Source organism: Diaphorina citri, unplaced genomic scaffold, assembly GCF_000475195.1.
Source record: "Diaphorina citri unplaced genomic scaffold, Diaci psyllid genome assembly version 1.1 scaffold78, whole genome shotgun sequence".
NCBI lineage: Eukaryota > Metazoa > Arthropoda > Insecta > Hemiptera > Psyllidae > Diaphorina > Diaphorina citri.
Window position 1 is genome coordinate 308,928 of NW_007377515.1, and position 17,783 is coordinate 326,710.

Here is a 17,783-nt window from a genome sequence, read left to right on the forward strand (position 1 = left end):
TGAGTTGGGTAGGGGGGGGGGGGGGGGGGGGGGGGGGTGCGACTAAAAAGAAGAAAAAGACTAAAAAAAAAAAAAAGAACAAGAAATAGAGTAAAGAACAAGAAGAAGAACCGGAAAAATAATAAAAAGAGAAATATTAAAATAAAAACCATAAAAAAAAGAAACAAATGTATTAAGTATGCTGAAAAGGATGATGATATGGTTGATGAATGACGATATGATACTGATAAGAATAATCAAGATAAGATCAAGCAAAGACATAAAAAGATCGAGCAAATAAAAAGACTAAAAAAAGAAGTCAATTGACTTCATGATGGATTTACAGAATAATGATGGTCAAGATACTCACAGTGTGTTCAGAAGTTAGGCTACGATATTCAAAAGGCTTATAGCAGACTCTTCCAATGTGCGAATTCCTCCCGAACTCCTCTTATAAGTTCCAGGTAATTTTAAGTCCTTAAATAAAGGGTAAGCATAGGCAAATTGTCCCCAACTTATCTGAATTTCAGTAAAATTTATCTAATCTTCTTATATTATAAAATCAAGATCCATTCACTCATTCACATTTCACACACTGATCGCTCTATCTCTATCTCCTGAACCACAACACCTAGAAAGCTGAAATTTGGTAGGAATATTCCTTTTATGGTCTAGGTGTGCAAGAAGAAAGGATTTTGCGAATCTAAACTGATCCTGAGATATGATCAATTTTTGATCGCTAAAATCTCCATAAGAAATACACAGAGTGCAGAGACTGCGGGAGAGAATCCTGAGATATGATCAATTTTTGATCGCTAAAATCTCCATAAGAAATACACAGAGTGCAGAGACTGCGGGAGAGAAATGTTCCGCTCTGACGCTCTCGACCAACAACTTGAGCTTCGTTTATGTTTTTAGTTTGATAACTATGCAGCTACAGCTAATAGGGAGCGCGCAGCGCGACCATATACATACTTCTTCACTATTTGTAAAATATTCTGGGTTTTATTTCATTTTCATTTTATGGACTAGTTTCGCCGGTGAAGGCATCTCCAGCGTTACAGAAAAAATACACATAAAACGTAAAATAATACTATAAAAACATATATAATCTGGTTACATTGTACAAAAAACAAAGTTCACGGGCACCTGATATTACTCGAGGGAGCAAGTTTAACCGGATTGCCCTTGATCTACTCCGCTAGAATAAGTTGCCCAGACCTGTTTTCCCGGTTCGCGGGGTCCTCAGATCGACTGAGGACTAGGTCTAGGCAACAGACTTAATTAGAAGGGTAGGTCCTGATAGTGGACAAGAATCCAAGTTGATTTTAAGATATGCAGTCGGGTATTTCAAATAAATTTGCAATCATTTTCTTTCCGAGGCTACCTAGAGAACCGGAGTTTGGATATACAAGAAGACCAATAATAGCAATACTGGAAGTTGAACTCGGAACGATGTGAATATGCTACACATCAGAGGTATCATCAGAATTGTATAGGTAGAACGTCACTTGTGGTCATGAGGAGTCAAAAAGATGTAGTCCAAATTCCAAAACAGCTACACTATACTATCACGTCACGTGAGGGGGTAAAAAGACTTTTCAGACTCATTCTTGCAGTACAAACAGAGTATATTCCATTTATACTGCTCGCATAGGGCTGAAAAGTCCCTTTAGTCCCCTATTTGCATATCACTGATTTTACCTATTGGCACTCATTCTGACATGAGCTATGGGCTGCGAACTTGTACCTATTTCATTTTGTAGCTAAGTGACAAGTGATATGTAGTGAATTGTGAAAAATGGGGACATTAATTACGGGGACTTCGGGTCTTTTCTTTAGGTGGATTAGGCGGTTAGTTATTTGCATATCAACAGTATTGTACTCTTCCATACCTTACCTGCGATCAAATCCACGACCTTCTGTTCAGTAGGGAAGAGGACAATGGTCCTCAATCTTGTGAATATATCAAGTTGATTTTAAGATATGCAGTCGGGTATTTCAAATAAATTTGCAATCATTTTCTTTCCGAGGCTACCTAGAGAACCGGAGTATTCGTTCTTGGTACTTGCTTTTTGCCTGTTATCCTATTTTCCCTATTACCAATCCAGCCAACGACATATGCATATAATCATTGAACTACTTAAAGCTTATCAATATTGATCAGAAATCGGAATACTGTTTCAAATTAAATTGATCCCAAGGGCAAGGTAACCCTAGAATCCCTAGATCCTTGACAAATAGAGTGTGTCTGAAAGCATGTGGGTGTCTCAGTCCACCGAGCCCCCAGGTCTACAGTTGAAGGGCACTTTGGAGGTTCTGCGCAAGCGCAAATACATTAAAAACGTCCTAGAACGGACAAAAAAAAAAGGCTACCGAAGACTGTGCACTTGGGCCTCCCTAAAAGAATTCTTCAATCTAGACAGAGAACCAGAACCATCAGAGACATCAAAACATGTGTATTAATTCCTAGTTAGTTTTTTGTTGACGGTACGCTAATATTGATTAAAAAAAGCAAGGTAGGTATCTGATTGATTTTTGTTGAATCAATTAACGGTGAATTAGTCGTGAATTTATTAGTCACTTGAGTGCCATCAGTCACGAGCGTAAGATGGTCCGGTAGACGAATTAGCATAGCATTGACTTCGGGACGATCCTATAAATTGTTAGTGGAAGGAAGACAAGACATACGAGTATACGATATTATTGTAGGGGAGCGCTCAGATCGACTGAGGACTAGGTCTAGGCAACAGACTTAATTAGAAGGGTAGGTCCTGATAGTGGACAAGAATCCAAGTTGATTTTAAGGTATGCAGTCGGGTATTTCAAATAAATTTGCAATCATTTTCTTTCCGAGGCTACTTAGAGAACCGGACTATTCGTTCTTGGTACTTGCTTTTTGCCTGTTATCCTATTTTCCCTATTACCAACCACATATGCATATAATCATTGAACTACTTAAAGCTTATCAATATTGATCAGAAATCAGAATACTATTTCAAATGAAATTGATCCCAAGGGCAAAGTAACCCTAGATCCTTGATAGTGTGTCTGAAAGCATGTGGGTGTCTCAGTCCACCGAGCCCCCAGGTCTACAGTTGAAGGGCACTTTGAGCTTCTGCGCAAGGGCAAATGCATGAAAAACGTCCGAGAATGAACAAAGAAAAAGGCTACCAAAGACTGTGCACTTGGGCCTCCCTAAACGAATTCTTCAATCTAGACTAGACATAGAACCAGAACCATCAGAGACATTAAAACATGTGTATTAATTCCTAGTTAGTTTTTTGTTTACGTACGCTAATATTGATTAAAAAAAGCAAGGTAGGTATCTGATTGATTTTTGTTGAATCAATTAACGGTGAATTAGTCGTGAATTTATTAGTCACTTGAGTGCTAGTGACGCGCGTAAGATGGTCCGGTAGACGAATTAGCATTGACTACAATTCTTCGGGACCTTCCTATAAATTGTTAGTGGAAGGAAGACATACGAGTATACGATATTATTGTAGGGGAGCGAGATTTACGATTTGTCCTAAGGAAGGTGTCAGAACTACAGACAGGCGGAGAAGTTGTGACGACGACGATAGGTCGCGGGTTAGATTTCCACCCGGGGCGAACTTCATCCCAAATAAAGGTTCGTTCTCGAAGCGGCTGGCTTTCTCCTATCCTGTCCGTGTAGGTACTCCTTTCTTCGATTTCAGGGCGGTAAAAAGACCTCCGTTGTTAACAGTTCCTTCTATCAATCCTCTTCAAAGTGAAAAAATAAATAATAAATAAATACCCGATTTGCTAACATTTAGAATCAATATTGCGCAACGCGAATGCAAATTCATCTCAATGGGAGACTTGAAACAACGCAATCCGAGATTTGGGTTCTGCCTTGTCCTAAGACCTCACCGAAGTATTTGTTTAACAAGTCAAGGATAACAGACAAATGGTTAATAGTCTCCCATTTACCATGGAGTATACATAGTGTTTCGACAAAAGGAATAACCATTTACAATGGTGTACAAAAGTGTTTCGACAAAACGAATAAAAGATGAGTGTTTACTGAATACTGACAGGTTGACTAAACTTTTAAGCCCAGTATATACGTTACAAGTCTCCCAACTTGGTCTTCCAAACTGGTGTTTCGATAGATCGTTGCGTTTCTAGTGTGTACGCGATATTTGCGTAAATTATACTCATTTAAACCTCAAATTTACGCAAATATCGCGTACACAGGCAACGGTCTGTTGAAAAACCAGGTTACAAAACCATCTGTGGAAAGACCACGTTAGGATACTTGTATCGTTTGTACCGGGCTTTATGAAGACTTTGAACTTTGATTCTGACACTGTTAAAATAATGAGTTGTTGAGTTGGTTAACAGATGACTGATTTATTACTCATGATGACAGTCTGACCACGCGGGAGATATACAACAGGTTGTACAATGGTTCCTATTCTATTATGTCCACAGCATACAATCTTTCTTCCAATAAAGGTTGTATGACCGTGTAACTACTAAGGCCTTTAGTGACAGGTTTTTACCATCCATTCGGTGACAAGCTACCCACCTCCCCGCATAACCTCCTCCAGCCTTAGTGAGGCCGGAAAACCGATATAACACATTGACAATTTGCTGAAGACGGGTCTGGAATTCAGACCCGAAACGTCCAATACCAAACAGTAAGGTACGTGGTACGTGCCAACTTTGAGTCCTATAAAAAAGTGTAATAGACGTACATCATTTGTAAAAACTTTAAAATGCGTCCGTATAATATTGACTGAAAGTTGCATCATCCATCATCTTATGAAGTAAGACGTAGAAGTCGGATCATTCGTAGAAAAAAAAAGAAAGAAAAAAAAACAGGAAAGAAAAGCTCGTAAGCTGGTCAAATCCTGTTTTGTCAGTGGTCAAAATTACTTGAACCAGTGTAGCGGACCAGCGGTCAGCAAGTTAAATGGACCGGTTGTAAACGGATCAGATGGATCAGTGAAGTTAAAACATTCGTGGTTGGTACTCGGATGAGTGAGGCTAGGCAATTCCATGCTGTTAGCTTTTGCCGTAGCGGTCAGCAAGTTAAATGGACCGGTTGTAAACGGATCAGATGGATCAGTGAAGTTAAAACATTCGTGGTTGGTACTCGGATGAGTGTTTCCATGCTGTTGGCTTTTGCCGGCCCCACTCAGGCTGGGTTAGGTTAGGTAATGTCGGGTGGGTAGCTTGTCGCCCATTTTAGGCTTAACTCATGTGGGGGATCTTCTAACTCAGACAGTTTTACGGTTTACTTTACAGTTTAACTGTAACAATGTTGTCTGAGAAGTATGCTGTATTGTTTTGGCAATCCAAACTCGGGCAGTCCGCAGTCCGTCAATTAATTTTATTATTTCTCTCTAGCTCTAGTTATATCTTGGACTTTTATTATGATTTATGACTGAACTTCTCCTTGCTTTTATGTATGTCCTGGAGAAATGTCCAGTAAGTGAGGAAGGTTGTCTTCAAGTGCATGATATGTTTATGTTAATGGTAGGGTATCAATGAAAATACCAGATGTATTTATGCCATTTATGTACCTTGGAAATCTATTAAATGTTTATACATCGATAATGACCGTAAATCAAGGAGGAATAAAATTTGCTAAGTGACTCTTTTTATCGAACAGGGGGAAGGTTATATTGTGGCATTATGAGACCATTTAGGCTTGCATTTTAGAGGGTCCAAGTTCGATTCCCACAGTCGAGTCGACGGAAAATTTGATGGATTTTTTGTTCACCCTCCTTGTTGAATGAATGTTTAAATTTACTGATTATTTATGCTGATTAGAAATATTTAGATTTTGGGCTCGATCTGGCCTAGTGGGCTATGGGCTATGGGGGCCGGTGTATAAGTCCCTTTTTTAAGTGAGTTCAACAATTAAACTGAACCACTTAGTAGTAGGTACCTACTAGGTACGTATCTATTACATAAATATTTATCAGTATCAGTATTTTAGTTTTGACTTTTTTTTTTTTTTTTTTTTTTTTTTTTTTTTTTTTTTTTTTTGCAAAAAGGTGGGCACAGAAGAATTATTAGTGTTTATAGTTTATACTTTAGATTATTTAGAAGAATGAACTATTGCATATTCCGTGTTAATCGTGTTACAATAGACGGGGAAAGTTTCTCGTTCATTGTCCGTGACCTATGCACGCCAAGTGCCATCTCCTTTGAGCTGTGACCTATACAGGTAACGCCAGGTATCGGGTGTTTGTAAAATTAGGGGAGCTTTAAAAGGTCCGTTCTCACTTGTCTTGATTTTCATCCGATTTTTATCCCGAATGTTCTGTAGGAAATGTAATTTAAATGATCCCACTACGCACGATTTTTTCACGATTTTTTCCGAACGACAAGTGGGGACAGGCCTTTAGACGATTCACACCTCAGGATCTGAAGTGGAAATTGATATGTGCAACCAGTTTTGGTGGCGTAGCGGTCAAAAGGCTCACCTGGTAATTCTTTGGGCTACTTCAAACCAAGCCCCATGGATTAGGCACTCTTCTACCGCAAAAGAGCGCTTTATGCCATTATTAAAAAATAATGTCAAAAAAAGTCTTCAGGAGACTTTTTGGTTAGAAACTGCCCAGAACTTTTCAACCGCGTATCCCAACAGGAAAAACAAGGTCTATTTCTGGCCAACCATCCGAGTCATGGAAACTTGAATAGGATTTTCGGTTGAGAGAATTTTTTTCTTCTTCTTTTTCTTCATCCTCCTCCCCTTCCTTTTCCTTCTTCTTCTTCTTCTTCTTCTTCTTCTTCTTCTTCTTCTTCTTCTTCTTCTTCTTCTTCTTCTCGTCCTCCTCATTTTCTCTATAATCCAGTCTATTTTTTCCTTGTCATTTTCCTCCTTCTCTTAAAGTATATGCAATTATTATCTCTTCTGTTCTAATCAAGTCTAATTTAATCTAGTTTTATACTGCACGTATGTAAATGCAGTAAATGTCAGAATGCATCAGGGTCAGTAGGTATGTCGGCAAAGGTCGATTAATGTCGGTCAAGGTATAAGATTTTCATTATCATATTATTATTTTCCTCATTACTTATTTGTAGAATTCGATCATTCATGGAAGCTTTGAATGTATGGCGGGAAATGCCATAGGAAATGAACCTTGTAAAAGTTGCCCTTCTAGACTTGGAGTCTGTTTGCATTCATGTTGATCACTCTGTTGATCGAACGAAGTGAAGTTTATCTTTCAACATGCCTTTTTAGAGGTTTCATAGAGGGAACTGTAACTGCTAAGGTCTTATCGTCTCACAATCGAAGAGAGAAGAAAAACAGCGTAGGAGAGAGCCAGCCTTTCCGAAAACGAACATTATCCGTTTAGGATAACATCTCCCTGGCGGGAATTGAACCTGCGGCCTAGCGCTTACAAGGCAGACGCGCTACCAACCGAGCTAACTAGGCTGGCCATTTTTCCTTCACTCCACCCTGCGGAGGGCCAATTTTGCTCATAGAAGATTTTCCATTCTAATAGAATTTATCATGGATTTTACATAATTATTTATACTTATATTATAGATTTTACACAAGTTTATCAAGGATCTCTCAGGATATCTTTCTCATTTATTATTATTAATTTATTTATACTTCGGTAGTTAGTTATTTATAAAATTTTAGTTATAAGTACATACTTAGATTATTATTTTTTTTATAGGCAGGTAACATAGTTTCTTTATGGGTAAATAAGTACCTACTTAGTTTAAAGTCGTTAAAAATTTGTCAAGGTTTGAAGGTTCACCACTCTTGATTGAATAATTAAGCAGAATAGAGATTAACATTAGCTCTAATCTGCCTAAGCTCCTACTGTGTTTCAACTTTCAAAATAATATAATGTTTGTGTCATTAGATTTTAGATTTGATGTAGGAAATTAAGATGAAATAAATACCTACCTGCTGCCTGTGTAAATAATGGCTTTGTCACAAAATTGAATAAGTCTTCATCAGTTGAATGCAGTGGCGTGTCGTGATATTTATTTATTGAGTTTCCTTTTATTATTTTTTCAACGTAACTCTCAGAACATACATTTTTTTTATATATAAATGGTATACCCATCCGTATAAACAGAGCTTGTGCCAAGGATGGGATTTCACCAAGGGAAGCTAGAAACCCGGTACAGTATGACGATCTGCTTGTGATCTTAAAGTTGTGTCCACAGTCCACACATAGTCGACAAGCCATACACAAAAAGCCCAATCTGAGGCTTAGGTGTAGTGCCTAGGCAGCCCTAAAGGATGGGGTAAGCTTCTACGAATCTAGTCGACCAGCTGTTGATCGATCAAACATAATGCGTGTGACGGTAGGAAGTAAAGTGTATGTTAGGCATCATATAAATTAAAGGAGTGTGTAAGTAAATAGTTTAGGTAGATATGTAGGTATGAAAAAATCTGGTGTGAACATCATCACACGACTTCCCTTATCCTATTGAATGATGCCAATTTTTTGTTCTATAGTAACTTTTACAATTTATCTCTAACCGTCTAGTCAGTATAGCTGAAAACCGCCAAAAAACGGTCGAAACACGGCCAACCGCAGCACCTATCTTAACCAAAACCATATGATTTATCACAAACAGGGGGTTCTCATTTAAGATTTTAAAGTTGCCCCCCCTGGGGCGCACCCTGAAAAAGTCCCTGAATTTTTACATAGCCTATAAGAAACTAGAGGTAAATATAGGCTTGTATACAAAATTTCAGGATTCTAAATTCATCGGTTCAAAAATTAAGGTGGGGGGGGGGACTTTATGAATGCACTGTATTTATAAAGTACCTATAGGTGCGCCAATCCATCTTTGATTTTTCCCAGATCTGAAATGTTATATTACCTACATTAACCAACTTTTATTGCTAAAGCATTTAATACCTACATATATGATAAGTAGGTATAAGGTAAATAGATAGGTGTAAAAGTAGGTACTAGGTCGAATAAGTAATGTCGGGTCACATAGGTTAGAGGTGTCCAAAATAGGTGTATAGTCAACTACCAACGATATTAGCATTCAATTTCCTTTAGTTAGATTAGTTAGACTTTTTATGGCTTCCTTTGGAATAAGGTAGGTGGTAGGCCAGACAAAAAAAAAAAAAAAAAAAAAAAAAAAAAAAAATAGGGTGCCGGCTGCCCAATCGGGTGACTGGGTTCCGACACTCTAATATTCAAATCTATACCGGGAATCTCGACACTATAATATAGCATTTCAACAGCCTAAATCAGGAAAGTAACCCAATAATAGAGTTCTTTCACCCTAAACTTGTGGCACCCATCACTATTTTTTTGCTCATTGTGTACGGTTTCAGTCGACATCGATCGACGGCGTCGACTATGTGTGGACACAGCTTTAGACAATACATCTTAGCCGCCCGCACTGTCGATGTCGGAGAGATCTAGGTCTGTCCGTCAGAAAAACAGTAGAGAGGAAGGATAGCGGTTAACCGATTTATTCCGACGGGGTCGTCAGCGACCCACCGCGGTTTAGCTTAAATGTTGGATACGCCACTGATTTGAATAATACAATATATAAGGCCTTATGTAATGTCTTCATTAGGATAACGCTCGTGTGAAGGCATAATGTTCGTTCTCGGAACGGCTGGCTTTCTCCTATCCTGTCTTCCTTCTCTCTTCGATTTCGGGACGATAATAAGACCTAAGACCTTGATTAGCTGTTACAGTTCCCTCTGTCAAACTTCTCGAAAAAAAGGACCCAATGTTCTTAGTTTTACTAAATAAATTTTGAAACCCACTTAGGTACCTAAATGTATTTGGTACAGAATAAATTGTATGCTATTTTGTTAGGACAGGCACTGTATATTATTTAGTTCTACATATACATAGGTATATAACCACCAACACCGTAAATAAAAGCCAAGTTAGTCATGCAACATTGTAAGACTGGTAAAAACGCTTACGTCGGCAGGAAGTCGAACTGGATGCTTGTCCTTCCATTCTGGTGATGTTGCTTTTATCAGCAAAAACGGGACCTAAGCAAAATAGGTAGGTAGCTATATAGGTGTCAAGGTATGTTCTGTAGGTATTGAGTTATTAACACTATTCACTGAATATTCAGTATGGTATTCAGTATTCACTACCTATTGACCGTAAAATAATCGTGTTGTCCAGATGAGATATTTTTATTTCACTTTTTATGGCAAAAGGGAGGTTTTTTCTTATTTTTTATTGAGTTTTTTTCTAAATTTATATTGGTTCTATCCACTGGAACTTTATGATCAACAAGAATGCCAGCCTAATATCCAAATATAAATAGAAAAAAATAACCGATTACAATACTTTCTAATTAACTAATTCTAAGTACTTTCTAATTATTATTAGTATGATTGATTACATGGTATAGGTTCCTATTTCTTATGCTTTGTGTAGTGTAGTAGAAAATTGGGGGAAAAAATTATCAGAACACAAGTCCAGCGTTTTTAATTCGTTAACAGCGGGATATATGTATGGCACTTTACTGACGGAATCACAAATCTATTGTTCAGACGACAGAGGCGACATACGATAATTAGAATTAGGGTCAGTTGTCACTAGAATTTTCCAAGCTGTTAGTTATAGCTTGTTTGGTAGCGCATATGCCTTGTAAGTGCTAGGGCGCGAGTTCGATTCCCGCTCGCGGCAGATTTCATCCTGAAGGCTAGTGTGAATACTCAATCTTTTGATCGGACCGTTACCGGACCGTGACTGGACCTTGACTGGCACTATAGTGTGAATCAGGCTTTAAAGGTATAGATGAGGAGATGAGCAGGGAAAATCTACGTGGGAAGGTACAACATTTTTGACCATGGCATGTGGTGCGGAAAGTCGAGAACAAATAGAAAACCCATTTCATACACCACATGCCATGGTCAAAAATTTTGTACCTTCCCACGTAGATTTTCCCTGCTCATCTCCTCATCTAGTAAGGCGAAATAATTCAGGTAAAAACCTAGATACCTATCTCTGTAGGTACTTTTCATGTTTTTAGAAGTAGGTATTAATGTTCAAAACAGTTTTAAAGTTGAAAGAGTTAATGTTTAAAACATTGATTAAAACATTAAACATTACCTAATGTTTAAAACTTTAACTCCTTCAACATTTTTATTTTTAATCTTAAATTTAGAATTTTCGGCCTCAAGGCTGAATAATTTGTCTTTTTATATCGCTCATTAGTGCCTATAGGTACTTACCTATCTGAAGTAGGTATTTAGTATTTACTGCACACATTTATAGTGTGTCCAGATCAATGTGGCAGCAAAAAAAATAGGCATTGTTGCCAAACATGTCACATGTGCAATGGTAGAGAATCACTAAAAGGGGAAGCTATATTGCACAGTGCTTCCTCCGACAGTGAAACAAAGTCAGGTAAGGCGATATCCACCTTACCTGTTCTGGAATCCAACCTCTGAACTTAGAGCTACCTCTGCATTTTAGAAGAGAGAGTTTATCAAAAATAGACCTTTACCTGAATTGCAACAATGTAAGGATTTCCTGCAATCTGATTGGTTCCTTCATTTTGGGTTGATGACTCATTGCTGTCACATTGATCTGGATGAACTATAAAAATGACAAACAATCGGAGTTATAGTCTAAAAATTCAAAACTGTGGAGTTAAAACTCATACCATGCCTTTAAAAAGGACTAAAAAAAATTTGAAGATTACTTCGTTCAAAAATCTGATGTGAACATCATCACACGACGTTCCTTATCCTTTTAAATTATGCTTATTTGGGTGTTTTTCTATTGTTACTTTTACAATATCTCTAACCGTTTAGTCAGTATAGCTGAAAACCGCCAAAAAGCGGCCAAAATACCGCCAACCGCAGCACCTATGGTAACCAAAATTTTAGAGTTACATCCTTGTCACTTTTGTGGACTACATACCAAATTTCAAGTCTCTAGCTCATACCGTTCCCGAGATAATAATAAATTACGCCAAAAAGCGGCAAAATACCGCCAAGCGTTGCACCGACCTTAACCAAAAGTTTCGTCTCGCATCCTTGTCACATTTGACAACTGCATACCAAATTTCAAATCTCTAGCTCTTTCCGTTCTCGAGATATTTTGTTTACAGAATGGTTTCTTCAAATTAAATTGATCCCAAGGGCAAGGTAACCTATAGGTACCCTTGGCAAATGGGGTGTGCCTGAAGGCATAATGATGTGTTCAAATTTCCAATCCACTCGACCCCTGTATTCTAAACAGATAAGGTTCGTTCTCGGAACGGCTGGCTTTCTCCTATCCTGTCTTCCTTCTCTCTTCTCTTTTGGTACGATAACACCTTAAGAGTTACAGTTCCCTTCGATCAAACTTTGCATTTAAGACTCGTGAGCGAAGAGCCTGAAATCCTAAATTTAATTTTGTTTGTTTTGATGGCCTAACGGAGGACTATTTTAATGGCTATTAAAAATCCACATTAAGATTTTTTGATGTTTTTTTTTGTGAACAAAATTGAGATTTTGTGACCACAATGACCTTGCAGAAGGGTCTGGGTTCGAATCCTTGGTCTTCCCAGAGAAACAAGGTTAATATAAGGTACACACACTGTACTTATATGAAAACCCTTGCAGAAGGGTCTGGGTTCGAATCCTTGGTCTTCCCAGAGAAACAAGGTTAATATAAGGTACACACACTGTACTTATATGAAAACCATTGTATGAGTAAACACTGTAGGCGAAACCTCCAGTTTTTGTCTGATTTTTTTTCAAGAGGTTTGACGGAGGGAACTGTACCTGCCAAGCTCTTATCGTCCCGAAATCGAAGAGAGAAGGAAGACAGGATAGGAGAAAGCCAGCCGTTCCGAGAACCAACATTATCCCATCAGGACGGGCAGGAATCGAACCTGCGGACTAGCGTTTATATGGCAGACGCGCTACCAACCAAGCTAACTGAGCTGGCGGATAATTATATTTTTCTCATAGGTAAACGCAGTATAAAATTTTACACACACACAAAATTTACACAATATATTACGCGTAGGTATGTTATGTATAGACAAGTCCACAGAAAAGATTTATCATTAGATCAAATCGTTCGATGTACCTATAATACCGTAGACTCCCTAGAGAGTGTAATAGGCTTAAGATAAATACAAAATTATTAATTAATCATGTACATATTTGTGAAAATAATTTTCTTCATTGTGCGTCCCGAAATCGAAGAGAGAAGGAAGACAGGATAGGAGAAAGCCAGCCGTTCCGAGAACCAACATTATCCCATCAGGACGGGCAGGAGTCGAACCTGCGGACTAGTGTTTATATGGCAGACGCGCTACCAACCAAGCTAACTGAGCTGGCAGATAGTTATATAGTTATATTTTTCTCATAAACGCAGTATAAAATTTTACACACACACAAAATTTACACAATTGCGCGTAGGTACATATGTTATGTAGACAAGTCCACAGAAACGATTTATCATTAGATCAAATCGTTCGATGTATAATACCGTAGACTCCCTGGAGTGTGTAATAGGCTTAAGATAAATACAAAATTATTAATTAATCATGTACATATTTGTGAAAAGAATTTTCTTAATTGTGTACCTATAGATTTTCCCGTTTCCTTACAAATACTATCAAGATATTCTACTTTTAGTGTTTGGTTGCTTAATTCACAATGTGCTTGATTAAACTGACATTGTGCTTGATTAATTGACAATTTGTTTGATTTATTGACATCAATTAGATATCAATCAAACATAATGCGTGTGACGGTAGGAAGTAAAGTGTATGTTAGGCATCATATAAATTAAAGGAGTGTGTAAGTAAATAGTTTAGGTATGTAGGTATGAAAAAAATCTGGTGTGAACATCACACGACTTCCCTTATCCTATTGAATGATGCCAATTTTTTGTTCTACAGTAACTTTTACAATATCTCTAACCGTCTAGTCAGTATAGCTGAAAAACGCCAAAAAACACGGCCAACCACAGCACCCATCTTAACCAAAACCATGTGATTTATTACAAACAGGGGGTTCTCATTTAAGATTTTAAAGTTGTCCCCCCTGGGGCCCATCCTGAAAAAGTCCCTGAATTTTTACATAGCCTATAAGAAACTAGAGGTAAATATAGGCTTGTATACAAAATTTCAGGATTCTAAATTCATCGGTTCAAAAATTAAGGTGGGGGGGGACTTTATGAATGTATTGTATTTATAAAGTATCTACCTATTATAGGTGCGCCAATCCATCTTTGATTTTTCCCAGATCTGAAATGTTATATTACCTACATTAACCAACTTTTATTGCTAAAGCATTTAATACCTACACATATGACAAGTAGGTATAAGGTAAATAGATAGGTGTAAAAGTAGGTACTAGGTCGAATAAGTAATATCGGGTCACATAGGTTAGAGGTGTCCAAAATAGGTATAATAGTCAACTATACCAACGATATTAGCATTCAATTTCCTTTAGCTAGATTAGTTAGATGGCTTCCTTTGGAATAAGGTAGGCCAGCCTATAGTTATAGCTTGTTTGGTAGCGCATATGCCTTGTAAGTGCTAGGGCGCGAGTTCGATTCCCGCTCGCGGCAGATTTTATCCTGAAGGGATAATGTTCGTTCTCGGAACGGCTGGCTTTCTCCTATCCTGTCTTCCTTCTCTCTTCGATTTCGGGACGATAACCCAAACCGAGTTGCATCATCACTGCTGTAGGTGGCGGAGGTCTCCTCACAGGAATTCTGATGGGACTCAAGGAATACGGTAATAAACATCGTCCCGAAAGCGAAGAGAGAAGGATATGAGAAAGCCAGCCGTTCCGAAAACGAACCTTATCCGTTTAGGATAAAATTTGGCTGGGCGGAAATCGAACCCGCAACTTAGCGCTTACAAGGCAGACGCACCATCCTCCAAGCTAACTAGGGTGGAAACTCAGATCTTAAATCAGCTTCTACGCTACGATCGATCGACAGCGAATAAATAATAAACATCGATCGACTTCGGTCGATGCACTTTTAGAGCAAGAATATATTTTTTATGAACGCCTGGTATATTTTTACGTATGCAATGTGCTAAGCATAAAATACATGTATTTTCAAATTACTTAGTACCTACATAACTATGTAGGTGTCAGTGTGCCAGCCTACAGCATAGTTGGCTTGGAGGGTGGAACGCCTCACTTGTAAGCGCTGGGTCCGCGGGCTCGATTCCCACCCGGTAGGGATTTTATCCTGAACAGATAAGGCTCATTCTCTGAAGAGTTGGCTTTCTCCTAACCTGTCCTCCTTCTCTCTTCTCTTTCGGGACGATCTTCGGTCGATGCACTTTTAGAGCAAGAATATATTTTTTATGAACGCCTGGTATATTTTTACGTATGCAATGTGCTAAGCATAAAATATATGTACTTTCAAATTACTTAGTACCTACATAACTATGTAGGTGTCAGTGTGCCAGCCTACACCATAGTTAGCTTGGAGTGTGGAACGTCTCACTTGTAAGCGCTGGGTCCGCGGGTTCGATTCCCACCCGGTAGGGATTTTATCCTGAACAGATAAGGCTCATTCTCTGAAGGGTTGGCTTTCTCCTGACCTGTCCTCCTTCTCTCTTCTCTTTCGGGACGATAGTACCTTTGCGGTTACAGTTTCCTCTATGAAACCTCTTCTTTTATCAAGGTAATAACCCGAACTGGTTAGCTGTACGGCTGTACCCATTTCTAATTCCCGGAACTTGGAAATCTTTTCTTTGCAGGCTGGACCGATGTTCCCATCGTTGCCATGGAGACCGAGGGAGCTCACTGCTTCAACTTATCCATGCATGCCAACAAGAAAATCGTCCTCAATCAGATTTCCAGGTAGTGTTCTACAGCTGTGTCCACACATAGTCGACGCCGTCGATCGACCATGTGTGGACACAACTTATGAAAGCGTTACATACACATAGGATGGTATGGAGGGGTAGGTAACGCCGCGCCGACCCCGAAATAAAATTGGGCAGTAAAAGAAGAAGCTATTCCACAAAGACAAAAGGCAATCGTGTGAAACTCACGACAAATGGGAACGGGCCTAGTACCTAATTATTTATTTATTTTAGTAATTATTTATTTTTTCTCCTAGCATTGCTGTCACTCTGGGGGCAGCCAGTGTTTGCGACGAGCTGATGCGGCTCAAGGACGATTTCAAAATTATCTTTCTCCATTGTACAACAAAACTTGCAAGCTTGCAAAAATTGCAACATTATAAGGACTTTTATAAGGGATGTTACTCTTTGATTATTATTCTTATTAAATTGTTGATGAGACATCCTGTCTAATGGTTCAATGAAGTCTCATCTCACTGTGTCAATGAGTACGAGCATGGATCATCCTAGATGTGTGTGAATAGATATGACTGTAATACTATGGATGTGTATAGTGTGTCCAGATCAATGTGGCAGGAAAAAAATAGGCATTGTTGCCAAACATGTCACCTGTGCAATAATAGAGAATCTCTAAAAGGGGAAGCTATATTGCACAGTGCTTCCTCCGACAGTGAAACAAAGTCAGGTAAGACAATATCCACCTTACCTGTTCTGGAATCCAACCTCTGAACTTAGAGCTACCTCTGCATTTTAGAAGAGAGAGTTTATCAAAAATAGACCTTTACCTGAATTGCAACAATGTAAGGATTTCCTGCAATCTGATTGGTTCCTTCATTTTGGGTTGATGACTCATTGCTGTCACATTGATCTGGATGAACTATAGTGTGTACCTACAGCACTCTGATACTTCTGACTAAGTAGTACCTGTATCTGGTTCAAACTGAATACATATTGGAGACGGAGATATTAATGTTCAACCTCAAATAATTGAACAAATGAAGCAATTGTTCCAAGAACCAGAAGTTTTAGTTTTAACTCGTTTATTATTATTAGAACGAGTACCTATGTTGTAAAGGTGTTCACGTTACCCCTTTCAGATTAAATATTACGTATTTTAGTGTCTTCCGCGGCTGTTCTACTACCTAACCTCTTCTGGGCTTTCAACTTCAAGTAACGAGTGTCCATGATAAAGTAAGTCTAATCTCATTTCAGATTGTCGGCAATAACTTCAATGAGGCGGCCCAGGCGGCATTACGAGAGGTCGATGAACCCCGCGTCTCTTTCATCCATGCTTACGATCATCCGGATATTTGGTGAGAAAACTATCTAACCTTTTGGTGACCATCTAGGGTTAGACGTTCGTTACGGCGAACGCCTAAACCTCGATATAAACTACAGTTTACTATACATATACAGTTTCAAAGGGATAAGCTTAAAAAGATCTAAGAATCTAAGGAAGTGTTTTGTATAAAACCTTTGAGAGAGAGAGAGAGAGAGAGAGGGAGGGGAGAGAGAGAGGGGGGGAGAGAGAGACAGACAGAGAGGACAAAAAGAAATAAAGGTGTGGAAAAAAGTAAGGAAAACTAGAATAAAAAATATTATTTATTTTTAGCCTGGGATATTTTTTAACCTGGAAAACCTTGAAATAATCCATGTTACAGGGAAGGCCATACGTCTTTGGTTCAGGAGTTGGTGTACTCCAGCCCCAAACCGAGTTGCATCATCACTGCTGTAGGTGGCGGAGGTCTCCTCACAGGAATTCTGATGGGACTCAAGGAATACGGTAATAAACTTCGTCCCGAAAGCGAAGAGAGAAGGATATGAGAAAGCCAGCCGTTCCGAAAACGAACCTTATCCGTTCAGGATAAAATTTGGCTGGGCGGGAATCGAACCCGCAACTTAGCGCTTACAAGGCAGACGCACCATCCTCCAAGCTAACTAGGGTGGAAACTCAGATCTTAAATCAGCTTCTACGCTACGATCGATCGACAGCGAATAAATAATAAACA

The 17,783-nt window shown here is 38.7% G+C and overlaps 2 protein-coding genes across 3 annotated transcripts in view; one reads left to right on the forward strand and one right to left on the reverse strand.

The window, feature by feature from the left end:
* The window catches only part of LOC103522002 (alpha-tocopherol transfer protein-like), a 50,365-nt gene extending 40,247 nt beyond the window's left edge, over positions 1-10,118 (reverse strand). The window contains exon 1 of one of the 2 annotated variants that reach the window (XM_008487113.3): positions 9,899-10,113. In XM_008487113.3, the coding sequence (XP_008485335.1) occupies positions 9,899-9,935 (37 nt within the window). In that variant the 5' untranslated portion in view covers positions 9,936-10,113. Of the gene's footprint in view, positions 1-9,898 lie in introns of both variants that reach the window. The other variant, XM_026832512.1, reaches the window with a different exon arrangement.
* Positions 10,119-14,603: 4,485 nt separating this feature from the next.
* On the forward strand, positions 14,604-17,613 carry LOC108254048 (L-serine dehydratase/L-threonine deaminase-like). Its single transcript, XM_017449006.2, has 5 exons — positions 14,604-14,682; positions 15,667-15,769; positions 16,032-16,114; positions 16,967-17,087; positions 17,436-17,613. The coding sequence occupies exons 1-5, from the start codon at positions 14,664-14,666 to the stop codon at positions 17,596-17,598; spliced, it is 489 nt and encodes a 162-aa protein (XP_017304495.2). The 5' UTR covers positions 14,604-14,663; the 3' UTR covers positions 17,599-17,613.
* The last annotated feature ends 170 nt before the right edge of the window (positions 17,614-17,783 follow it).

Excerpts from the sequence above, each read along its gene's own strand:
- LOC108254048 (XM_017449006.2), top strand. Across the intron at positions 16,115-16,966 it reads CAAAATTATCTTTCTCCATT|TAAGTCTAATCTCATTTCAG; the intron begins GTACAACAAAAC and ends TCCATGATAAAG. Across the intron at positions 17,088-17,435 it reads TACGATCATCCGGATATTTG|GGAAGGCCATACGTCTTTGG; the intron begins GTGAGAAAACTA and ends TCCATGTTACAG.